Source organism: Dermochelys coriacea, chromosome 19 (assembly GCF_009764565.3).
Source record: "Dermochelys coriacea isolate rDerCor1 chromosome 19, rDerCor1.pri.v4, whole genome shotgun sequence".
Classification (NCBI taxonomy): domain Eukaryota; kingdom Metazoa; phylum Chordata; order Testudines; family Dermochelyidae; genus Dermochelys; species Dermochelys coriacea.
The window spans coordinates 2775814-2800632 of NC_050086.2; the positions used below are offsets into that span (position 1 = coordinate 2775814).

Below are 24819 nucleotides of genomic sequence, written 5' to 3' on the forward strand. Positions count from 1 at the left end.
CCCGTGGCCACGTGGCAGGAGAGTGGGCTGGAGGAGGGAGCAGCAGGAAGGGCTGCCTTGTGTATGGACACTGACCAGCCCTGGGATACACAGGAGGGGTGAGCTCGGCTTTGGGAGGGGGCGTTCAGCCCTCATTTGCCCAAGCTCTGCACCTCGCTGTGCCATCGAAGGGTAAAGTGCCTGGCTAGGAAATCCCTTTGCTGCACCCAAGGTCATTGCTCCCCTGCCACGACAGCCTTGAAAGAGTTAATCGAACACACCGTGCGACCCCAGGCAGGTGGCCTCTGGGGGGACTGTCTAAGTGGCTGGGACCCTGGCTCCAGGGTCCGGATGGCCAGACTTCCCACGTTCCTCACGCACATCCCGGAAGGCGACGGACACAGCCGCCTTCCTTGTCCACTTTTAGAAGCTGGAGCTGAGCCAAGGCCCCTTCCCTGGGCACCGTGGCCAGTCTGCAGAGAAGGGCGAAGGCCGGTTCCCCCAGTGCCTTGGCTCAGGCCCAGTGACGCTGGACTAGTGTAGCCACTGTCCCAGCGAGCAGAGCCAGGCCAGCTCCTGCCTTGCTCGCCCTCTCCCAGCCCCGAGGGAGTCGCCCAGCTGGGCTCCTGGGGAGAGGTGGGGTGCTGGCTGTGCTCCCGCGCAGGAGTGGTGCCAGGCTAGTGCTTCCTCCAGCAGGCTGGTGGCTGCTGGCTCTGGCACTGTTGCTGATGGAACCGGGGCAAGTGGGCCGAGCTGTGGAGCAGCCTGTCACAGTGTGTGGGGGAGTCCGGGGCCTGCACCCCTCTTCCTGGGATTCACGGTGACTCTCAGCCAGCCAGTAAAACGGAAGGTTTATTGGACAATAGGAACACAGTCTAAACAGAGCTTGTGGGTACAACCAGCACCCCTCAGTCAAGTCCTTCTAGGGGAGCAGGGAGCTTAGACCCCGGCCCTGAGGTTCCCTGCGTTCCACCACCCAGCACCAAACTGAGACTAACCCCCCCAGCAGGTTCCCTCCTGCAGCCTTTGTCCACATTCCCGGGCAGAGGTGTTGCCTCCCCCTCCCCCTCCTGGCTCAGGTCTCCCATCCCCAGTGAAACTCCCCTGCCACATTCCCAGGTCAACACTCCCCCCTCCCTGCTGCATCACAGCCGGCTCTGCTCTCGCCTCCCAGGGCAGTACTAGACCCGAGAGGGGCCTGGGGGCTGCAAGCTCCTGAGCGGGGGGAGGATGGGGCCACAAGCAGCCATTTGCTGGGGCGAGAGGGGGCCAGCAGGGCTGCTCCCCTCAGGCTGGGGGCCTGTTAAAGGGCCTGGGGGGCTGGAACAGGGATCTGGGGTTGAGTCTCAGCAGCCCGTGTGACTCAGACCCAGGTGTGTATGGCCAGGGGTCCCAGCTCCCAGCACGGCCCCAAGGCGCTGGGTCCTGGGGCATCCAGCCTGGGCTGCGGAGAACCTGGGGCATCCCCTGTAGCAGCCAGCAGGAAAGGCAGGGGAGGTGGAGAGCTGGGGGGTTCAGATGTGGGGAAGTATCAGAGCTGGTGGGGATGGCAGGGCTTTGGAGCCGGGGGTTGGGGCAGGCCCGTCTCCTGTACAGGATGATGCACAAAGCGCTGCCTTTGCAAAGTGTTTTCCTCCGGGCCCTGCCCCCAGCTCCTGCCGTCCCCAGGGAGCCAGGTTTAACCCGCTGCCCCCCCCCCGTCCCGGCTTGTGGGAGGGGGGCTGCCATGAGCTGCTCTGGGGAGCGCTGACCGCCAGGCTCCTCCAAACTATTTCCTGTTGCTGCAGCATTAATGCTAAACAGACCTTTCTCGCCCGCTTCCCAGCCAAAGTGCAGCCGGCTCCTGCCGCCACCGTGCAGCCCCAGATCCTGCATCAGCCAGGCAGCCCCGTGGCCCCCAGCACCCCTCGGTCCGGTGAGTACCAGCCCCACCAGCAGCCGCCTGCTCGGTCTCCCTTTTGGTCGCTCCTACTCTGGCCTCGGACGGTCCTTTGCAAAGGAAGCTGCAGGGGCTAGAAAAGGCGTTTGGGAGGGAGCCTTCCTGTCCCAGCGCACGGGGGGGGGGCAGCACGGCCCCTAATGGGTCAGAGCTGGGGCCAGGTCACGGCCCCTTCTATCCTAGCCACTGCCAACTGGATGGGAGCAGCTGCCCCCAGCCTCTCATCCACCGTACCACGTTCCCCCATCTTCTGTCTGCGTCTTGGACAGAGACAGGGCAGTGAGAAGGCCTGGGCATGCCCCCATCCCATGCTTCATGCTCTGGCCCATGATACGGGGCCCACTATGTGAACTTGTCACATTTGGGGGTACTCCTGTGCACTGCCCACACCCTGGCTGGCCGGCTGGATTCCCCAGCCTGGCACTCCCTCCTATCGCCCGCAGCCCCACAGCCCCCTGCGCAACAGGGTGCAAGAAACAGCCCCCTCCTTGGGACGTGCCAAGGAGAAGAGCCAGGAACCAGAATTCCCTGAAGTCATCGGTGCCCGGGCAGCCTGGGTGCCCCCAAATGCTGTCTGCTTCGCTTTTTGCCACCTGGTATCAAAGGGCACGGGAGGAGGCTGGTGCGCAGCACGAGGGGGCAGGAGGGCAGGGCTCGCCTCTGCCCTGGCACTGCACCCAGCGTGGTTCCCTCTTAACCCAGACAGTTTAGCCCCCTGTCCCCCATATCCGCCTGGCTGAGCAGGTGCCTTGGCCCAGCTCCCCCTGACCTGCTGTCCTTCCTGCATTGCACACCCTGACTCAGTGTCAATCATTAACCAGGTGCTACCCCAGGCTGGTGAGTGCCACGGCCCCTCCTCCCCAGTGGGGCCCTGGCGGGTCCATGCTGGACCAGCTGCCGGCTGGGTGAGAGCAGGCAGGGCTTGGCCTGGGTGCACAGGCATGTGGGCTGTGGGGAGTCCTGCAGCAGGACTGGCTCCCAATCTAGGGAACCCCTCGCTGCTGCTGGTATTGAGCTAGACTTCATGTCCCACCCCAGGGGCATCGAATGCATCAGGGACCCAGGCTGGGGTTTCCAAAAGCACTTCAGTCACCTTGGAGCACCCTTTGCAAGGGCATGCAATGTGTACGCCACAATCACCTCGGCTGCTGGAACCCCTCCAGAGACTCCAAGGGGCTCCCTACCCCACTGAGCTCCTGGGGGGGCAGAGGCAGGTTCCCCATTGCAGGTCAGGGTTCCCTGGGGGCTCTCAGAGCCCTGTGCCAGGGCTGTTGTGCATTTGGAGGGGCCCTGCTGCCTGCGGGGAGCGCTAGCAATGGCCTGTCCAGGGTCAGTTCTGCTGATGTGTCACATATTTGCTGCATTTCTTTTCTCATTCCTCCCTGTGTAGAGACGTTTCTGGGAAATCAGCTCACCCCTGCCAGGGCCCAAGTGCAGGGAGAGTCGCGGGAGCTCTGGGGGCGTCTCCTACCCACGCTCCTTCCAATTCATCCCCTTGACTCCTTCCCCCACACGTCAGACTGCACCAGTTCTTGGTGAAAACCCTCATCCTGGCTGCAGACTGGCCTGAGGCCAGTTACATGCGACTTTGGGCCATGCCTGGGGGAGGGGGGGCATGTTGGGGAGACTGGGCCATGCCTGGGGCCCTGTGCTGGGGCAACTCTGCTCCGTGGCTGGGGCCCCGTGTTGGGTGTGTTTTGGCCGTGCCTGGGACCCCATGTTGGGGTGACTTTGGGCCGTGCCTAGGACCCCGTGTTGGGTGACTTTGGGCCGTGCCTAGGACCCCGTGTTGGGTGACTTTGGGCCGTGCCTGGGGCCCCGTGTTGGGTGACTTTGGGCCGTGTCTGGGGCCCCGTGTTGGGTGACTTTGGGCCGTGCCTGGGGCCCCGTGTTGGGTGACTTTGGGCCGTGCCTGGGACCCCGTGTTGGGTGTGTTTTGGCCATGCCTGGAGCCCCGTGTTGGGTGTGTTTTGGCCGTGTCTGGGGCCCCGTGTTGGGTGACTTTGGGCCGTGCCTGGGGCCCCGTGTTGGGTGACTTTGGGCCGTGCCTGGGACCCCGTGTTGGGGTGACTTTGGACCGTGCCTGGGGCCCCGTGTTGGGGTTACTTTGGGCCGTGCCTGGGACCCCATGTTGGGGTGACTTTGGGCCGTGCCTGGGGCCCCGTGTTGGGTGACTTTGGGCCGTGCCTGGGACCCCGTGTTGGGTGATTTTGGGCCGTGTCTGGGGCCCCGTGTTGGGTGTGTTTTGGCCATGTCTGGGGCCCCGTGTTGGGTGACTTTGGGCCGTGCCTGGGGCCCCGTGTTGGGTGACTTTGGGCCGTGCCTGGGATCCCGTGTTGGGTGCGTTTGGGCCGTGCCTGGGGCCCTGTGACGGGGGGACTTTGGGGTGTGTCTGAGCCACGTTCCAGGGGAGCCTAAGGCTGAAAATTGAGAAAATATCTCAGCCTGGGCTGAGTGTTTCTTTGAGGTTTTTTGCTCATTGACCCCCAAAGTAGAAATGAATTGGGCGGTGCTGGGCCCCAGAGGCCTCCCCCGTGCTCCCCAACGCAGTGCCAAGGGATTAGCTCATCCCTGCTGTGACCCCCACCTCCGAAAGGCCCTGTGGATCCATGGGGAAGTCTGAGGAGCAGAGGGACAGAGGGTTCATAGGGACCCAGCGCCCCCTTTTCCCATTGCCTTTAAATCTCCCCCCCTGCTGAGCTTTCTGCCGAGGGGGAGGGGAGGGGACAGCCATGGGAGGGGCAGGCTTGCCCTCCCCCCCACTCTCCGACAGCGACTTTTCCTGTGGGCGCTGCAGCCTGGAGTCTAACAATTATTGCCTGTGCTCACATCTGGAAGGAAGTGAGCGGCTCTTTCCACTGGCCGCCTGCACTGGGGGGGGCTGGCAGCCAGCTCCCGTCCCGCCCCAGCTGCAGAGGGCCCGGGGAGCACCAGAACGGGGCTGCTCCAGAGCCCGCGCCCGTGGACGGACATGGGGGGACCCGGGAGCCCCAGAGCCGCAAGGCCCCTGCTGTGAAGGTGGCAGCACGCGGGGTAAGCTGGTGCCTGCAACGTGCGCCCCTCCTTTCCCTGACATAGCACAGCAGGGGGTGCGGGGCTGGTGTGGGGGGTAGTGAGGGGCAAGACTGCTCCTTAATGTCACGGTCCCATTAACCCTTGCCCGCTCCCTGGGTGAAGCGACACAGGTCGGCTTTCGCCAGGTCTGGGCAGCCGGGCTGTCAGCAGGAGCCCAGCGCCCTCGGCCGCCCTCTGTGCCCGGCTCTCCGGCTGCTGGCCGGTCGCTCCGGGGGGTGGCTGTGTGCAACGCCCCTCGGGCCACGGGCTGTTCTTGCTGCCCCAGTACCCCCCAGGGATCTGGCCTCTGGCTGAGTGACTCCCGTGGCTGGGGTCTCTCACGATGTGGAGCTCTGTTGTGGGCCCCTGGACCACCCTTCCCCCGCTACCCCCCTCCGGGGGGCCCCAGAGCTGGGCAGTGCATGGGGCTGTGTGCCTGGAGCCTGCACGAACCGGGCATCTCCCTCAAATCCGTCGGCCATGTCCCCCCGGGGTTCCCATGTGCAGCCAGGGGCCAGGCCCAGCTCCACTCCCCGCAGGCGGCTCTGTGGATTCCAGCGTGGGGCTTGGCCCCCAGGTCCTGCCAGCACCCCCAGCCAGGAGCCACCAAGTGCTGCCATGAGCTGCCTCCGTGCCCCGTTGTTGGGATCTCACTGCAGCCCCCTGGCAGGTGGGACTCTCCCGCCGCACAGCTGGCCCCGCTGGATGGCGCTGTCATGCCTCCTCCGCTCTGGGAGCAATGGGATGGGGTGGGAAGGGGGGTCCTGGCTGATCCAGCCCCACAGCAGCCAAGAGGCACCCCCAGCCCAGCTGCCCCAGCAGCAGGGAGAGCCCGAGGTGTCTGAATTCCCCCCACGGTGGAGGGGAAGGGAGCGAGCAGGCGGGGAGCAGAGCAGACAGGGCTGAAGCCACGCCAATGCCAGCTGGTTATCAGGGCCTCAAAGCAGGGGAGGGGGGTCGATTCTGCACACGGCTGGTGGAGCAGTTGCGGTGACCCTGGCTGCCTCATGCACCGTCCATGCACCCCGTCCTGCCCTGCCCTGCTGCCCGTCAGCCCCATCCCCGCCTGCACTGGCAGAGTCACTGCCCAGCGTGGGGCACCGAGCCCCGGGTGTAATTCTTGCTCCCAGACTCAGGAAGGGGCTGTACGGCAGGGCGGGGCCCAGGCAAACCAGTGACATTACTCCACCCCACAAAGCCACTGCTGGCCTGTCCGGGGAGGAAGCCAAAGTTGCCAAGTCTTACAAGATAAAAATGCTACTCGGCCTTTCAAAAACGAGCCCAGGCCGCCCCAGAACAAGCAGCTCAGGAAGAGGTGACTTGGGTCCGTCCCCCGCCCTCCCCGGGCCGCCCTGGGCTCCTGGTTCCACTTCCCCCCTCCCTCTGTCTCTTCTTCTACACATCCTCCCCCCAGGTTCCCAACCCTGGGCTCCCTCCTCTCTCTGCTCTCCCCCACCCCCCATGCTAAGTAAACACATGGCCTGCAGATAAAGCGCTATGGTTTTAATTTAAAAGGCGAGGGGAGGGGGGGAGAAGTAAACTGGCCCCTTCTTGTATTTAGAAACCTGCCAAAGACACTCATCAGAGTTTCCCACAGATTAGGTTCCTTTGAAACGGTTATTAAAGGACGAAACTTCCCGTGGTCCAGCCAAATGGGAACTCTGAGCCTTCCTCCTCCCCGCGGGGAGCCCGCCCCCACAGCTGCTAAGGCACAGGGAAGTTGTCGGTACAGCATCGACCGACGTGCCAGGCTCTTTAGAAGGGCAGCAAGACCCGGTCCCTGCCCCCAAAGAGTTGACAGTAGGTAGGCACCAAACCAGTGCGGGCAGATGGAAAGAAGGCAATAGAAAGCCAGACACCTGAGCAGCCAAGTAAGGCGCAATGTCTGGTTAGTTCCCTAATTTGTTTGAAGTATGTGATGGGAGGGAAGTCAGAGGACTGGCAGGAAGATCAGGGTTTGAAGGAAGACGTGCAGACTAAAGGCGGGCCTGGAGGAGAGAGAGGGTACATGGCTGCTTGGTGCTGAGAGGGGGATCATCCAAAGTGCATGGAGTAAGAGTCAGTTCTCCCCACTCTTGGTTCCCTCAGGCCCACGGCTGGGGCAGCAGGGGGCTGTGGATAGAGATTGAGAGGTAGGACAGAGTGGTGGGGGACAATTCAGGGCTGCAACAGCTCGGGGGGCTGGAGATCAGAACTGAGGGGCCATCCACAGAGCTGGGGGGCCTCAGAGCAGGGTCGCGCTGACAGAGGGGCATGGGCTGGCTCCCTCCCTGCTGGCTCTGTGCCTGGCTCCAGCCCGTGTTCCTAGCCCTATAATTGCTCAAGTGCTGAATTCATCCAAAACGTTCAGGGGAAAGAATAGAGGCGTTTCTGTGCTCGGCTGCGGCTGGTTTCTGCATCTGCAGCTCCAGAGCCCCCAGCCAAGAGCGTGTGGTCAGGAGCCCGGTGTCTGCAGATTTACTGCCATTCCACGCATTGTTGGGATCATCCTATTTACTCAGTGCAAGCCAGAAACCGTCTGGGGCAGATCTGGGCAGGGGAACAGTGGTGATGGGGCTGAGCTGGGAGAGCTGCAGCCTGCTGGAGTATCCCAGGGAGAGCTGCTGGGGCCTGGCAGAGCCACCCTTGGGACAGTGGCTTCTTAACATCTGTGTCCGGCTGCCAGCCAGCCCAGGCCAGGCGTGCCGGCTGGCCATGTGGTGTTATTTCATGGCTGCGAGATAGGCAGCTGGTACCCAGAGCTCAGTGCATTGGAAAACACTAGTTAGTGGGGTGACCTCATGCGACACTGTCATAGCACAGGGAGACAGTTATGCTCCCTCCCCCGAGGTGGCTGCATTTTGCTGGTGGTCTCTGCCGAGCTGTGTAACGTGCTCGGGGAGCCCTCAGGACGCTGGGTGCTGGAGGAGTGCCAGCATGGAGCATCGCCAGCCCTGCCTTCCTGCCACAGGAGTGACCCTCTCCTTCGTTGTCCTGGGGGATGCTGGGAAGGGAAAACTATTGACTGGGTTATTTGGCTTTGCTCCATATCCACCAAGTAGATGCATGTCGCAGTCAGCAACTGAGCAAACTTCCCCCTCTTCTCAGCTCTCAGCGTCCCCCTACGGACGGCCCATCGCTCCCCAGCATCTCCACTGAGAGGCCAGCAAGGGCTGCAGTCAGGACCAGCTGTGGCGGGGGGGAGGGGGAGTTGCCTGATTTCCATGGCTGTTCTCCCGAGTCTGCTAGTGCCCAGCCTTGCCAGGCTGAGGGCTGGTGGGTGCAGTGGGATCGCCCATCAGATGAGGAGGGCAGAGGAATGAAGGCTCCAGCCAGAGCAGGACCTCCTGAGCCAGACTCCTCTGAGCTGTGACACATCGTCAAGGGAGGACAGCAATGCTCCCCCAGAGCGAGCAGCTGGCCCAGCCCTGTGCCCCCAGCCAGTGCCCTGGCCAGCGCCGGGTGTCTAGGGCCGGGAAGCGAACAAGGGAGGAGCCTGGGTTTGCTCCCATACCAGATAGCAGCAGCAGGGTGGGATCCCACAGGGGCATGGGACCCATTGCTCTCAGCCCACTTCTGCCCTGGACACTAATGGCACCATGAGCTGCAGGAAGGGATGCTGGCAGGGCTCTGGGCTTTGGAATGGCTCAGCATGAGAGGGGTCCCTGTGCACCAGCCTCAGGGAACGCACCTGCTGCCTGCACACACAAAGCAAAATCCCCAATTGCGTAGGCTCCACGCCCAGCCACTTCTGGACAGGTTCTCCTAGGAGTCCAGCACACAAGGTGCACCCCCAGCTCGCCGCGCTCTGCTGAAAGCCTGAAAATCCAGCCCTGGCAGCAGAGTGGTGGCTGCACCAGACTCTGCAAAGCACGACCAGGCCCCTGCCCCAAAGAGCCGACAGCAGGACCTGGGCCAACGGGGAAAGGCGAGAAGCCCTTGCTGAGCTGGAGCCCATGGAGAACGTCAGTGCCCTAAGGCACCCAAGGGCCTGGATTCTCCACCATGTCCACACAGGGCAGCTGGGAGCAAGTTAGGGTGACCTTGCACCACTCCAGGCTGGGGAGTAGCAGAGCTTGGCTCCACTGTGCCCCTCTGGCCCCCTGCTCCGGGGCTGATGGGGGCAGTGGGACCCATGGTTCCATCTTTACAGAGTCCCTGCCCTACAGTGCAAGGTCCCCGCTGGCTGTCTCCAGCTGTAGCCTGCAGGAGGAGCTGGCTCACCCAGGGAGAGCCGGGGCCAGGGCTGCCTAGGACCCGGGGCCTAGTCGAGGGTTAGCTGGGTGCAGCTGGGGAGCGACGGGTCACTCCTGCCCCCGGAGCGGCTCTGCCTGGCACACGGCCCTGGCACTGAGCGGGTTATGTCTGGCGTGGTCTACAATGCTCCCTGTGGAGGAGCCGAGGCTGCCCTGGGCTAGGCCCTCCCTGCTTTCGGCCAGAGATGCGCCCCGGCTCCTCCGCGCGCAGCTCCGTCTCCTGGTAGTAGGCTCGGCGCTCCATGTGCAAACAATTCACGCTATGAGCGGGCCCTGGGTTGTCATGACGACAGCATGTCCTCTCCGTTCCGGTGGGGGGATCGTCCCCAGACACTGGCCCGGCTGAATGGGGCGAGCGCTCGCTCCCTGCTGCACAGTCAAGAGCCGGGTGCAGTGAGCCGGGGAGGGGTTTGGTACAGCCGCGCCAGGTCATGCACCAGACAGGCCATGATGGGCTGGGCCCTAGCTGGGTCGTGGGGCGGAGGGGTGAGGGGTGGGGGGTGCAGCACAGCTCCCTGAACAGGAGTCTGGGAAAGAGGAGTGGAACTGGATGGTCTAGAGTGGGGGGTGGCTGGTATTCCTGGGAGCTACCTCCAGCTCTGGGAGGGGAGTGGGGTCTAGTGGTTAGAGTGGTGGGGGGGAGGGCTGGGAGTCAGAACTCCTGGGTCCTATCCCTGGTTCTGGGAGGGGAGTGGGGTCTAGTGGTTAGAGTGGTGGGGGGGAGGGCTGGGAGTCAGAACTCCTGGGTCCTATCCCTGGTTCTGGGAGGAGAGTGGGGTCTAGTGGTTAGAGTGGGGGGGTGGGACTGGGTGCTAGGATGCCTGGGTTCCCTTTCTGCCATTGACTTGGGTCATATCACCTCTGAGCTCTGTGCCTCATTGTCCCCGTGTGACCTGGGAGCGTGTACTCACCTGTCCCTGGGCTAGAGTAGGGCGATGGGGAGGTTTGCAGGCTCCTTACGCTGGCATGGAGCCAATCTCTGTAGTTTCGAAGCCCTTCTTAGGTGAGCGTGTAAGGGAGTGTTTTCCTCGCATAGCCATCCCCCAAAGGGGCATCCCAGGCTGGGTGCTGTCCTGTCACATACTGCAGCCTGGGCATCTCTGCTGAGCTCAGACCCTGCCTGGAGCACTCCCAGCTCTGGGGGCGCTGGGCTGGAGCCATGGCTGCGTGGGGCACACGCCCAGAGGGCCATTCCTTTCACCAGCCTGTTTTCCGAACTGGGTGTGTGCCCGTTAGCCACCTCCTCCATCAGGGCTGCAGACGATGGGCTGGAGACAATGGGCTCTGGGGGGCCTGGCATATGGTCTCACTGTGCTGGAGCGGGGGAGGGCTGGAGTGTTTCCCCTGGGGAAGGGGTGCACCGAGAGGTTCCTCGAATGGAAAACTGGGCCCTAGCCAGTAGTTGTCTCTGGCCTCTGGGCTGCAGCACTCCAGGGTGATGGGCAGCGCGGGGAAGCCTCGGCTGGCTGGCAAGGGCAGCTGCTAGGGCTCCCACTGGGCTGTCCCCTCCTTCTGGAGTCAGAGGCCCTGCAGCCTCGGGCCCCATGTCGGCTCTGGATTTCCAGCCCCCCCCTCCACCCACCTCACTTGCCCTCCCGCTCCAGCTGCAATGGGTTTGGCTTTGGCTCCTGCCTCTTCCTTGGCACCAGCCGCCCGTTGGGGCCTGTATTCCGGGAGCTGCGCCTTGCGGCCCATGGGGCAGGGATGGGAATGGTGCAACGGGGCTGTCAGGGTCACACAGGGAGCCAGGTGCTTCCTCTCCAAACCTGCCCCCCGAGGTGTGGGTCTGCTGCTCACAGCCGAGCTCAGCAGCTCAGAACAGATTGGCAGGGCTCCGGGCGAGCCGGGGCGCTCCTGGGCTAACCGGGGCCCTGGCTTCCCATGGCCCCCATATGCTCCTGGCTTGGCGGTGTGTCCTGCCGCCTCCCAGCGAGGGATTCCCCTGCTCAGCGCTCCAGCTGCGCTGGACTGCGGAGAAGGCTGGGGCATGGTTGGCCCGAGCACTGGGGGCTGACCTCTGGTGGGGCTGTGCCGGGGGGGAAGGGCGTGTCTTGGCACCCCCCTGCAGGGGGCCTGCTCCCTGGGCCCAGGATCACGGCGGGAGGGGAAGTGCTGCCCTGAGCACCCTGGCCCCTGCCTGGTCGCGGGGGCCCCGGTTGGCAGCGCCACGTCCTGGCTAATCCCCCGGCCCAGCGTGCTGCTCCAGATGCCTGGTGTGCAGCTGCATGGACATAATGGGCAGCTCAGCCCCTCCCTGCAGACAGTAAAACATGGGAAGGCTCCAAAATCGGCTGCAGCTCCTCCAGCAGGGCCTGGCGCCCCGAGCCGGTAAGGACTCCCCCTCCCCCCCCCATGCCCACATCTCACTGCCCTCCCCCAGTCCGTGTGCACCAAGGAGCCACGTGGGTGCCCAATGCCCCAGCTAATGGGGGCCTTTGGGTCCCTGCAGTGTTGGGCTAGCTTAGGCACCCTGGTCACCTTTGGGGTGCTGCTCGAGCCCCCATGCTGTGCAAAGGACACCGACCAGCCCCCAACTGTAGGCCCTGCTGCTGCCCGCCCCAGGAGACTAGCCCAGGCAGTGGTCTGAGCACAAAGCAGGGAGCTGCTGGGTTCCATTCCTGGCTCTATGATAGCAGGCTAGGCATGTCCCCCTTCCATGCCTCAGTTTCCCCATCGTTGGCCCAGGGCTCAGGGAGGGCCCTGGGCAGTTGTAAAGCGCTGTGTGAGGGTTAGTTGGTGGCCTTCTTGGCGTGTGTCCCAGGATAGTGCTGGTTACACTCCTCTCTGGGGCAGTATTCCCCTGGCATGACCTATAGGGAGGGGCCTGGACCCAGAGCCCTGGGTAGTGTAGTGGGGAAAGGAGTCCCTGTGGGTGTCTGGGAACGGGTGGGGCGGGGCTCGCGCCTGGCGGGAAGAGCTGGGCTGACAGTCACAGGATGGGGCTGGTGGGGATTAGTCCCAGGGTCTGTGCGCTGCCCTAGCTTGTTCCCTGGGGCTGGGGGGTTGTGGGGCTGCAGGCTCCACTTGAAACCCAAGAGAGAACTGCAAGCGCTGCCCCCCACCACCCTGAGCAACCCGCTACAGAGGGCAGTGGGCTGGGTGCGGGGAGCCAGCATCCCAGCTGACGGGGGGGCAGCGGCTCTCCAGGCTCTAAAATGCAGCCGTCAGCTGGTGCTCTGGCTTGGCAGGGGCACGTACCCGCGAATCGCTCTGGCTTGGCAGCGGCACGTACCCGCGAATCGCTCCGGCTTGGCAGGGGCACGTACCCGCGAATCGCTCTGGCTTGGCAGGGGCACGTACCCGCGAATCGCTCTGGCTTGGCAGGGGCGCGGCTGTAGCGAGGCTCCTCTGAGCCGGGCCGGACACCTGCCTCCCGTGAGGAGCAATCACAGGAACCCGGAGGGCAGCGGCCTGATTTCGTCCTGCAACGGGTTGCTGGCATTATGGTGCCTGGCCCCCGCAGGGAGCTGATTAAACCACTGCCATCAGCCAGCCCCCACCAGGCCCAGACCTTGGGCAGATCTGCCCCTCAGATCCAGCCATGGCCTTCTCTAGCCAGCAGCTGGGCGGGCTGAGGGGCTGGAGCAGGGACAGCGGGGTGGGGAGTGCCTGGACAGCCCCATTTCAAGCCCCCCGTCTCCTAGGTGCAGCGAGCACGTCGCCCTTCGGCCTGGCGAGAGCCCCCGTGTGCCACGATGGAGACACACAAGCGGGAGATGGAGCTGCTGAGCAACAGCATGGCCGCCTACGCCCACATCCGAGGTGGGTGTCTGGGGAGGATGACCGGGGGGGGCTGTGCTGTGCTGCCCACTTGGGCACTGGATGCTCCTGGGGCAGATGGGAGGGGGAGCAGGGCAGGTATTTAGCGCCCCCCCTGCCCCGTTTGGGCAGCTGCACAGGGCCCTGGGAACTCAGGGAGAGCCCACTGGCTGGCTGTGGGTGCCAAGCGTGTCGTACCCAGCATGACAGGTCCCTTCACTCAAGCCCGTCCCCTTTGTTTCCGTGCCAGACAATCCTGAGAGTTTTGGCCTCTATTTTGTCCTGGGCGTCTGCTTCGGCCTGGTGTTAACCCTCTGCTTGCTGGTGATCCGCATCTCCTGCCAGCCGCACGCCCACCGCCTCCCTGCCAAGCCCCGGCGGAGCCTCCGGGACATCAGCGAGGAAGACGAAGAGGAGGAGGAGGAGGAGGAGGAGGAGACGGTGGACAACGTGGCGGCAGAGTCCCCGCTGCCCATCACCGAGATCCCCCTGGAGAACCACAGCCCGGCAGATGGCACCTTGCCTGTCAACGTCTTTGCCTCGGCGGAGGAACTAGAGCGGGCGCAACGGCTGGAGGAACGGGAGCGCATCATCCGGGAGATCTGGCGCAACGGCCAGCCGGACATCCTGGGTACAGGCACCGTGGGCAGAGTACACTACTACTGACTGCGGGCACGGGGCCAGGCTGCCCAGCTCCCTGAGCGAGACTGTGATGGCAGCCCCCCAGGCACGAGAGCCCCCCCGGCACGTGCTGCTCTTGGGCACCCTTTCCAGGAGTGCCTGTGAGTCTGGAGATGTTCCACAGCCCTTTGCGTAGCCCCTGGACACTGTGTCTGTGTGCGAGCTGGGCGGAGCTTGGCCCCCCCGAAATGCCCCGTTAGCTGGTGCCAGCTGTGCAAGGCATTTCTTACTGGCTGAGGGGAGCCAAGCTCTGCCGAGCAACAAGCTCCTTAAGGAGCTGCTACCGTAAACTGACTGCTCAGGACCCCGCTAATGGCGCAGGAAGGGTCGCTCTCATCGCTGGCGACAGGGATCCCCCCACTTCCTGCAGGAGCTCCCTGTCCCCACCTAATCAGGGACACCGCGCATGCCCTGCCAGGCTGGCTTCCCACCCTCAGCAAACCGAGTGCATGGCACGGCAGCAAGGCAAGCGCTGACTGCCCGGCAAGTCCAGGCCCTGGAGAGGCTCCTCCTGCTGGGGCATGGATGGACTGGGGCTGAGCCAAACCTGGCCACCCCTGTGGACGGACACTCCCAGGACTGGTCACCGTGGGGGGGCTTTGCCCCTTCCTCTGAAACACCTGGTACTGGCTGGTGTTGGAGGGACAATACCAGACTAGGGGGTTCCCCCCCCCGGTCCAGCCCCCCATGTAGTGCAGAGTGCTGGGTAAGGGAGAGCTTAAAGGCGAGGGATAGCGCAATTGTTATTGGTCTGTTAGCAGTAGTTCCTGGGGTGTGCGTGTCACTGAGTGTGGGGAGTCAGGGCCCTGCACACCCCCCCCCCACTTCCTGCGATTCACTGGGACTCTTAGCCAGCCAGTAAAACAGGTTTATTAGTCGACAGGAACACAGTCTAAAACAGAGCTTGTAGGTACAGACAACAGGAACCCCTCCCGCCCCGGTCAGGTCCATCTTGGGGTGTGGGTTCTGGGCCTCCCCCCATCTCCCCAGCTAGCTCCAAACTGAAACCCCCTCCAGCTGGCTCACCCAGCCACACACCCCGGCTCCTCTGCCAGCCTTTGTCCAGCTTCCCGGGCAGAAGGTATCACCTGGCCCCAACCCACTCCTGGGCTCAGATTATGAGGGGCAGCTGCCATCCTTTATGTGCTGGCTGTCCCGTATCATCCCTCAGTGAAGTCACACCCTTATTTCCCATCCCCATCTAGCATCAACGCAGACAGTAAACTAGTAAAACTCCCATGCAACATGACCAGGTTAACACTCCCTACTCCATCACGGCTCGGTGCAGCTGCCCAGCCCTGCCCATGGCTCAGGAGGCAGGCACGGGGATGGGCTGCCCACTGGCTGTGCAGTGACTGGGTTTGCCTTCCCGTGCCCCAGGGTGGTGCTGCAGGGGGCCCAGGGCAGCATGGTCCTGCATAGCCACGCAGGAAGGGCTCTGTGCCCATGGGGCGCTCCCAGCCCTTGCAGGAGAAGGGAACCCTGCTGACCCCGGGGGCATGTGGCTGTGATGTGACTGGACCCCTTTCCTGGCACTGACAGTGCCTGGCCCAGCAGTCTAGCCTATTGCCAGGCCCTCAGGCAGACAAGCCCCAGAGCTCATGGGGCTGAGCCGCCAAGCCGCCCAGGGCACGAGCAGCTCCTCTTGGCCACTGGCTCAGCATGACCTCCTGAGGGTGGCTGGGGGCGTGAAAGGAGCCAGGGGCCCAGCAGCTGCAGGGAGGGGGGGTGATGAGCTGATGTTGGTGACTGTGTCTAGCTCTGGTGCATAGGAAGGGAGAGAGGGGCAGGGGCTTGGGACTGTGACTCTCACACTCTGGGCACCCCATTTGTGCCAGGCCCTGGGGATGCAGCTGGCCTTTCCTGGGCCAGCGACGGGGCCGGGGTTGCTGGAGGCAGAGGAAGCTGCCGTGTGTCCCTGGCACAGGAGTTTCCCATGCCCCAGGGGCTCTGAGACCAACTCCAGCTGGGCCATCACAGCCCTGCCAAGCTCCCGCCTCCCCACATCTGCCTGTAGAGAGACATGCAGCCCTCCCCCAGCTTCACCCCCAGGGCAGCAGGGAGCCTCTCTCCTTCCCCCCAACCCCCAGCCAGCAGTGGCTGGGAGGAGCAAGGGCCAGGGCATGGTGTTTCTCTTGGACACTAGGGTGGCACCAAGCGGTGCAGGGACATTGCTGCCCCTTGAGCAGTTGGTACGATTCCTTCCGCCCACCCTGTAGCAGCTCCTGGAAGGGAAGTCATGCCCACGCTGCCCCACCCACTCCAGGTTGGAGCCTGGCCCCCAGTCAGCCCCTTGGCAGCTCCCTAGGGTGGGTGAGGTCAGTCACCAGTGCTTCCCTGGGCAGCAGGGGCACAGCTCGCCGGTGGGACTGTGAGGCCCACACTGCCTTTCCAGCCAGCTTGGTGGGTGCCTGGCCAGCCTGCGCCCAGAGTACGGGGTGCATAGGGGGTTAGACCAAGCCTGCCCTCTCCCTTGGGGGTTTGCAAAGTACGTTAATTGTGGCGACATGGTAAGGGCGTTTGGCCATCTCTGCCGGGGCCAGGGGCACTGGGGTGTGCCCCCAGGAGCAAGGGGCAGCCCTACAGCAGGATTTTCTGCATACAGCGCCTGGCTCTGGCCAAACGAGGGTCTCGCTGGCAGAGGGCCCGTCTCTAGAGCACCCATGGGGCAGCGTGGGTCGTGCAAGGTAGGCAGAGCTCGCTGTTACCAGGTCAGAGCCCTCTGGCCCTGAAATGTGCTTTTATAAACAGCATGGAACCCTTCCCGAGGCAGCAGCCTGGTCTCTTGCAGCCCCCAAGGCTCGCCCCCCTCCGGCCCCTGGCTGCTCTCCTCTGGGCAGGGGCCCAGCCCGGAGCTCAGCTCTACCTGCTGGGAGCAGCCTGTTCCTGTGAGCAGGCCAGAAGAGTGCAGGGAGCCCTGCGCTCCAGAGACACGTTCTAGCCCCCGCGGCCTCTCCATGCCTGTGCTGCCCCCACCCAGGCTCCACCCAACGCAGAATCACTGCGGGGCAGCCACCAGGGGCTGGCAGAGGGAGCCCTGGTGGAGCACGTGCAGCACACTGGAGACCTGGGTGACGATGAGGTGGATCCCAGCAAGGCCTCCAGCCCTGTCCCTGCACCCCAGTTGCTGTGCAGCTCAGGTCAACATCACCCCTCTCTGCACCTCAGTTTCCCTGGCTGCAGCCTGGGGGTGAGAACCCCTTTCAGTGGCCACCAGGGCAGTAGGTGCAAGGAGTAGTGATGGTCCAGGCATTAGAGCTTGTGCCCTTGGGGGGCAGATGCCCCAGGGCACCTAGGAGCCCCAGCCCAGCAGATCCGGGCTGTGGAGCTGCTCCTGCCCCCACCCCCATCACCTTGTTCCCAAGTCCGAGCCTCCCCCACCACTGCTGTCTGGAGAAACCTTCCCAGGCTCCTTCCCCTCCCCTGGCCCCGGCATTCCTGCTAAAATTAGCTGCTGTCCATTTCCGGCAGCATCTGACCTGCCCCATCAGTCACTCGCTGCTTCCTGCATTTGGGGGGCAGGGGGGTGCTCCTGGTGGTTCTGGGCTGGCTGCCAGCAGGGTAGGCCAGCCCACTGTGGTTAGTCCAGTCAGCCACAAGCCAGGACCATGGGGTGGCTCCCAGCCCGCTGGGGTTTGGGTTGCTTTCAAAGTCCATGGCAAGTTACACCCCCCCTCCCCAGCCTCGTGAGCCAGGGCTGCCCTTCGCTCTGCGCCCCAGCCCGCTCTGCGGTTCGTTCACTGCCTTGTATAAATGCCCAGGGCACGCGGGGATGTGCTTGCTGGAGCTGGCAAGGTGCCCCCCCGGGCCGCCCCCCCTTAGCCCCTCGGCCAGCATGAAGGAGCCACCCCATGGCTCTCACTTCCAGGAGCTGGCACTGATCCTGTGGCAGCCCAGAGCCACCTGCCTACGATGGTGCAGTGCCACACGGCCCCAAGGGGCCAACCACTCAGCCTGCTGCATGGGAACAACTGGCTGCGGGCAGTGAAGGGCTAGGGCCCAGCCCAGCCTTAGGTGGGCCGAACAGCAGGAGCTGTGCTGAGCCCGGTCCAGCCCAGAGCTCCCCATACCAGGCCCCAGCTTCGCTGCATGCTCCTGGGACAGCCCTCAAACAGCATTTCGGCAGCAGCCCCCCGCCTTTGAGTGTGTGGGAGAAGAACGAGACCTTCCCCTGCCTGAGGACACAGCCCCCCTCCGTCCCAGCCCACTGTACAGAAATAGCTCATTCCCACCAGGGCCCAGCCCCCTCCCCCCCCACAGCCAGCTGTAACAGGACCCAGATGTTTTCCAGATGTGCCCTGCCGGCCCCAGGGCGAGCAGGCTGCCAAGAATGCAAAGAGGCTTGTGTCGACCTGCACCGAGCTGATAAACAAGGGCAGGGGGCTGGGTGCCAGGTGGGGCCCCCCCAGGAGTGAAGCCTCAGGGGGGCAGGGGTACCAGGCTGACAGCAAGGAGGAGATGGGTTCTGCCAAGCCAGGACCCAGGAAGCAGCTTCCTGGGGAGGCTGCCGTGGAAAGGAGGGAGGTGGAAGGGATGCCTGGAGCCTTTGTGGCAGATCCAAAGGAGCAGATGCGACTGCCCAGCCAGGAGGGGCTGGCGGGAGCCGGGAAAGCACTAGGACACAGACTGCTCTTTAACCAGGCAAAGAAAACCCAAACTGGCCTCGCCTGGGTATTTCTCACCTCCCCCCCGGACTGAGAAATACATGGCCTGGAGCTCACCTGACAAGCTGGCCGGCAGCGAGCTCCTGGCTTTCAGGCTGACCCCTCTCCCCAGCACTTTGCCTGTGGCTGGACTGTTCCAAATCAGCGTGTCAGGGACCAGCTCTCCCCTCAAGTTTGTACAGCACCTTGCGCGTCACAGATGCTGTTGACACTACAGCAGCCAGGCAGCGGCTAAGATTTGTATAAAAATAGTTTATTAAAATTTTACACATATTTATAAAATAGTTTTTAAAACCTCAGGCTGTCGGCCAGCGGCTCCTGGGGGCAAGGGACATTCACAGCTGTTCCAGACCCACCCCCATGTCAGACAAGCATAGCGGGAACCAAACCACTGCAGAGAGCAGCTCCCAAAGCGAGGGAGAAACTCCCAGTTCTCAGGATTAAGAGGGCCTGGGAAGAGCCAGAGGCATCGGACAGGGCTGATGGGAAGGAGGCTGGCATACACCAAGGGCCACTCCGCAGACACCTATGCTCGGTCACATTTGAACACGTGCTCACTAACACGACTAGATTCTAGTGCAGACAGGACACAAGAGTTGGGGAACCCTAGGGTCCAGCCTGCACGAGTTATCACAGGTTAACCAGGATGAGGATTCCCGCCCCCACATCTGGCCTAGGGACGGCTTAGCCAACATATCTGAGCGCCCTAATGTGGGCAGGGCAGGATGTAACACATTAGCTGGGAGCCCACTCCACAGGGCCAGCTCACCAGGACAATGCAGATGGCTGTCTGCACTAGGGTGAAGTGGTTCCAAACTCTCTTATCCTGGTCTAGCCAGACCCCAGGGCCAGGTGATCCCAGAGCTGATGTGCAGCAGACAGGGCTGGGGGCAGTCAACACAGGGCTTTTTCTCTGGCAGGGGTCAGCATCAGCAGCCCCCAGGGGGTTGTAGGGCTAGGGTCACAGGTGGGCTTTGAGAGTTGTGCTGGGCTAAAAGATGGCTATTCCCCCCCCCCCCCCCGCATATACACACACACACGAGCTGGGAATAACATGTGGATGAGCACGGCCCAAGGCTGGGACAGGTCGGGGGGAAGAGGGGAGCCAGGGGCTCAAGACCTGTCTCTCCTGGGGCAGGAGGACAGAGGGGCCTCCTTTGGCCTATATGCAGGAAATTCAGAGCTGAGCAGGTGATGGGGTCTGGGGGGTGATGACTGCCCAACGCTGGCTAAATCCTGGCAATGGCCAGGCCCCCACATGAGGCCAGGCCTGTGCACTGCTGGCATTAGCACCCTGGTCCAGCTAGGGCATCGCTAACTCCCTTGGTGGCCCCAACTGTTTCACAGCAGGGAGGTGCCCTGTGCTGCCCATCACAAAGCCAGCATCCCCCAGAAGGTCAGCCCGGTGGGACCCAGAGCGGGCAAAGGGCTGCACCCCACCACAGTGCTCAGGGGGCTGCATGGCCCAGAGTTCCTCACAGTGCTTCCCCTGAGGGCCCAGTGAGCAGATGATGAGCTGGAGGGGCTCTGGGCCTTCTCCCCACTACCTGGGGCAGGGATCCGGCCTCGGGGTGAACATACACCAAGGGGAATTAATAGCCAGCGAGTCTCTTGCAAGTTTAACGGCCCTGGCAGAGTTTGCAGAGCGAGGCCTCTTCACAGTGGACGTCACAGTGTGGCTGGCAGCTCCTCCAATTCACTGCCCAGCACAGCTGCTCCTGCTCCCGCCATGTCTGCTCCATCGAGGGCAGGCATCTGCTTCATGCTCTCGATTTCCATCTGCAAAGGAGACACGAGTGGGAGCGAAGGGAACCAGGGAACAGGCACCCCTGAGCACTTGGCGGAGAGCAGCAAGGCACCCAGGCCCCAGGTTACCAAAGGGAAAAGTGCAGGAGGAGACAAGCCAGTGCCCATCTGCAGGGCATCTGGGCACCACACACAACAGAGATGCAGTTGCCCTGCTTCCCCCATCCACAGACTCAGCTGTTAATCCTCCTACATCCAACTCCAAGCGCCAGCTCCCGCTCTGACCCCCCCCCCCACGGATGGAGGCGAGTGGGATTTCACTGATGGACATGCTGCTATCACAGAACTCCCTGCAGCAGCATGATGCAGGTTGGTTCTGGGGGGGGGGGGTCAGCACCCCAGTGACAAGCCTTGGGTTTGTGGGATCCCAGTGAGGGAGGGGCTGGGGCAACCCCCACCCCTGAATTTCCCATGCAGCACTGCATCCCCAGCAGCTCTCACCTGCAGCACCATGCGCTTGGCCCGCTCCTCCTGCATTTCCATCTTGAGCTCCTCCATGTCCTTCCTGCAAAGGGTAGTTCAGAGCTGGCGGGGCTGGCTCTCTGGGGGCCCAGGGCCAGGGACTCAGGGCCAGAACCTCAGCCAGCTCCAAGAAGTCACCCCAGGCACATGGGACCCAGGAGCACCCAGCTCTGCAGCTCGCAGCTTCTCATGGGCCTGAGTTGCAGAGCCTGCCTGAGGCCAGAGTCCAGGGACTGGGCTGGGCCCAGGAGAAGCAGGGCCTCCCATGAAGGTCAGCTTCAAACCTCTCTCCCCAAGGCCAGGGGATGGCTCCCAGGGGCCACCTGATTCTGTACAAACAGGGCAGGGACACTGGGACCTCATTCCCCTTCCAGCCACGGCACCCTGAGCCGATTCACTGCTCTCCTGGGTCACATGGACACGACCAGCCCTTGCCGTTCCGATACGTCGGCCACAGGGCCCTCAGCCAGGGCTGGCACCAGGCCTGCCCTACCCAGGGTTCACCGGCCCCGGGCGTGATACTCCCCACCAGGGTCGATGTGCACACAGGCTGGCAGGCCAGGCCAGGCCTGGCCCGAGGCTGCTGTAGGCAGTTGCCACCAGCCCAGGAGAGAGGCAGCTGCAAGCATGGCTAGGAAGCAGAGTCTCGTGCTGTCCCCTGGGGGTGGGGAACACTGCATGCAGCAGGCAAACTTGGGGTGCTCTGGCTGGCCATCTCAGCCACTAGGGTCAGCATCTGCCAGGGCTCCAACAGCTCCCACCTCCCCCACACTCAGCCCCACTCACTGGTGCTGCACCCTCATCAGGTCCATCAGGATCTGCAGGGACCGGAGCTCGGCCATCAGCACCTCCAGGGACAGCTTCTCCTGCGCCTTGGGGGGGTCCCCCAGGCTCTCTGGGGGCTGCAGCTCCCTGGCCTGGACGCTGCTCTTGGCTGGGACCAGGGGTGCCTTCACTTGCTGCAGGAGCAGAACCGATGGGAAACAATCCCAGCAGGGGCAGGGAAAGCCAGTCACTCTCTGCAACTGGGGAGTCCCACAGCTGGGCACCCCCCATATCAGTCCCAGAGCTACGGGCACCGGGCAGGCGTTGCCCTCGGAACAGCTCCTCAGGGAATGCAGCAGGTCTCCAGCACCCACCTCCCCACTTGTGCTACCTGACCCCCCTCAGCTGACAGGCCAAGGACAGAATGGGTCCTGCCAGCCAAGCTCCCCCTTGGGTGCTCTTTGCAGGGCCGGGCCAGACACGTGCAAAGCCATGGCCCTGGGGCCACCCATGGTGCACCTTCTCCCCAGCTCTGAGCATGTGGCCCACATGCCGGGATCCCCAGATGGGAGGGGAGGGGCCAGCATGGGGTCAGAAAGATGGTTCGGGTACAGCTCCCCCTACCCCGAGTGCAGCTCCAGGGAAGTGGCCCTGGCCCTGCCTGCCCCACACACGCGCTCCCATCCCTGCCGTGACCCTGGCAGGAAGGCGGCACCCTGCTCTTCTGCATCATCTCCTCCACCACCCCCCCAGCACCCCTGTGACTTATTAACCCAGCTCCTCCTACGGGAGCTCCAGAGAGCTCTGGTGCTGCCGACCCATCCTACGGGGCTCCTGGGGCAGGGCCTGGGACCCGCCAGGAGACTGACTCCTGCTGCCCACTGCGCCACTCTGCCTACGTGTGGGGCTCCTTGTGGGGGGGGGAGGGTTATGCTGCTCTATCTGTGCACAGGGTTGGGTCTACACCCTGCGGCAGAGGGCTGGACTCGCTCGCTTCACCAGACCCTGGTCCCGTGGGCCAAGCCTGGCACTGACCCATTATTCAGGTCCAAACTATCCAGCCAGCACCTTTAAACCCAGTCGGTGCCAAGCCCAGGGTCTCTACCCCGGTGCTAAGCACACGCCAGCCCCTGCCGGCTCAGAAGGAGCACTGGGTGGAGGTGGGACATTCCTCCCAAACACTGGGACTCTGTTTCGGGGGGCGGGGGGGGGGACAGAGCAGTGAGAGCCGCTCACCCTCCGGACAAGGCAATCACAGCGGAGAAGCTGTGGGCAGCAAATGGGGCACACAGAGAGTGCCCACCCAGCCCAGCGAGTCCAACCCTTTCCACTCCTTCCCCGCTGACCCCCAGCGAGGGGCACTGCCCAGGCACTCACCGGAGAGCTAGCGGGCAGCTGGCTGGGCGGCTTCCTTCCTGCCATTTTGGGACGGGTCATGGTCAGGTGGCTCAGTTTGGCATTGGAGACCAGGATGGCATCAAAGCAATTTGCATCTGCAGAATCAAGAGGCACCAGCAGCCCCCTCCCCATCAGCAAATGCAGCTGGAGCCAGACTCCAGAGAGGCCCCAGGCACAAGGTCTCCACCGGTTCCAAGCGGTGCCGTCAGGCCGAAGAGCTCTGCATCCAGACTGATGCCCAGCCGGTGGGGCATCCACAGAGCTCAGCACCCCCCCGAGGCACCGAGCTCTTTAGAACACCTGGGCCTTGGGCCGGGCACAGCACAGGGACTGAGCTGCTCCCTGCCCTCCCAAGGCAGGTCCCCCTTCTGCTCCTGAAGGGAGGGAGAGATTCGGACAGCTGCAGCAGGGGACTGGCCGGCAGGACTCCTGGGTTCTGCACCGAGTGCATTAGCTGGGCGAGCCGGCACCAGGAGGCCTGTGACATGGTGTGGGCTCCTCACACACAAACCCCAGCAATTTCCTCACTTTCCTAGCTCAGGAGCAGCCCAGAGCGCGCCTGCCGGGGGTGCTCAGAACCCAGGGCAGGGCAGAGGTTGGAGGTGCCAGCCCTGCCCCAATGCCCTCAGTCCTGCATGAGGCAGAAGACTCCTCCATCTTGCAGGCCTGGCTCCAGTCACAGCGACTGATGGGCAGCTCCCCCTTGGCCCAGGGCTCTGCAGTTGGACACCGGAGGGAGCGATGCTACTTGCCCGCCCAGCGAAGGGAGGGATTGGAAGGTGCCAGGTGGCAACAGGCTTACCTGGGTCCTTGGGTTTGCTCCTCTCCCCACTGGCTGGGGCACAGTTCATCGGGGTGCAGGGGGGCCTAGCAAAGGCAGAGACATTCCTTTACATTAGGGGGCTAGCAGCCCGCAGAGCCCCCGCCCCCTCGTGCCTCTTTCCCACCTCCCCTTCAGCCTTGTGCTGTGTCCATCCCACTCCTGTCATTCCCTGCCCGCCTGGGGGGCCAGGCAGGAGGGAGGAGCCTAACTCAGTTGCTCCGCCCCTTGCAGAAGTTTAACAGCCACCTGCAAAGCCAGTGATGGCCCCATCAGTGCCAGAGGCAGGGGGCTGAGCCCACATGGGCAGGGAGGGAAGCATCCGCCCCGAATACCAAGCTTAACCCCTGGAAGGTTTGCGAGAAGAGGTCCCCACCCGACTCAGCGCTACATCCCCACCCCCTGCCAGCCTGCAACAATGGGCAGCTCATGCCTAGATCTCCCCCACCAGGTAGAGCCTGCCCTCTGCTCAAGGGAAGGGGGCATGGGCCCCTCACCTGCCCGCGAGGTTGGAAGCCAGTTTGGTCTTGGCAGGCACAGGAGGGGCAGGAGCTGCTTTCTTGCTGGCAGGGAGGTTCATCTTGGGCAGATCCATCTTCTTCTGCACTTTGGGCTCTGGGGGCAGAGGGATGGGTGAGCAGCAGGAGACCGGCTGTTCCCCAGAAGTTACCGCTCCCAGCCCACGACTGGCCAGTGGCTGCAGCCTGGGTCCCAGGACAGTTCCCATCCAGCAGACAAGGGCCCACAGCCCGGGCCCTGTCATGGCTGGGTCCCCCTCAGAGGCACGTTCTTGGCCAGGGGCGTTGGACCCCAGGGCCATGGCGTGCTGGTGTCGTACGGGTCTTTGAACGTTAGCTCTGGCCTGTGCCAGCTGCTACGGAGTGTGGCAGCCTCGGGGCCCGGCTGGGAGATCGGCAGCCTGCGGCGGTGACTCCCCTACACGTACCAGGGAGCTGCACGTGGCAGGAAATGCTGTCTGCTGCGCTCTCCCCTCTTCCCCTGCTGCCTTGGAGCCTGGCTGCCAGGCCGGGGCACGGACCGAAGCAGGAGGGGGCAGGCGGGCTACCGCCTAATGTGGGAAGCAGAGGGCTGCGAGCTGCTGCCCTGGCAGTGCCCTTCCCCTCAGCTCCCCTCCTGACCAGGGGATCCTGAGCTGCCTCCCTGGGGTGAGGGGAGGGAAAGCTGCGGCCTGTCGCCCCTGGGGAAGGGGGACTAGCTCCGCACACCCCACCTCGACCAGCCGGCTCCATTTTATTC

The 24819-nt window shown here is 63.6% G+C and overlaps 2 protein-coding genes and 1 long non-coding RNA gene across 8 annotated transcripts in view; 2 read left to right on the forward strand and 1 right to left on the reverse strand.

The window, feature by feature from the left end:
• On the forward strand, positions 1–18584 carry LOC122458253. Its single transcript, XR_006278178.1, has 3 exons — positions 1–11; positions 14412–14419; positions 15867–18584. It is a non-coding gene; the product is annotated as an uncharacterized LOC122458253 (long non-coding RNA).
• On the forward strand, positions 1806–18584 carry EVA1B (eva-1 homolog B). 6 transcript variants are annotated; one of them, XM_043505896.1, is made up of 3 exons: positions 1806–1891; positions 12861–12969; positions 13217–18584. In XM_043505896.1, the coding sequence occupies exons 2-3, from the start codon at positions 12903–12905 to the stop codon at positions 13630–13632; spliced, it is 483 nt and encodes a 160-aa protein (XP_043361831.1). In that variant the 5' UTR covers positions 1806–1891; positions 12861–12902; the 3' UTR covers positions 13633–18584. The 6 variants fall into 6 exon arrangements, with proteins under 6 accessions (XP_043361831.1, XP_038233397.1, XP_043361829.1 ...); XM_038377469.2 differs by having other exon boundaries at positions 1811–1894; positions 12852–12969; XM_043505894.1 differs by having other exon boundaries at positions 1811–1889; positions 12852–12969.
• Positions 18544–24819, reverse strand: part of SH3D21 (SH3 domain containing 21) — an 18539-nt gene continuing 12263 nt past the window's right edge. The window contains 6 exon segments of the mRNA XM_043505889.1: positions 18544–20090; positions 20559–20622; positions 21366–21538; positions 22722–22837; positions 23545–23609; positions 24060–24177. Of these exon segments, the coding sequence (XP_043361824.1) occupies positions 19980–20090; positions 20559–20622; positions 21366–21538; positions 22722–22837; positions 23545–23609; positions 24060–24177 (647 nt within the window). The 3' untranslated portion in view covers positions 18544–19979.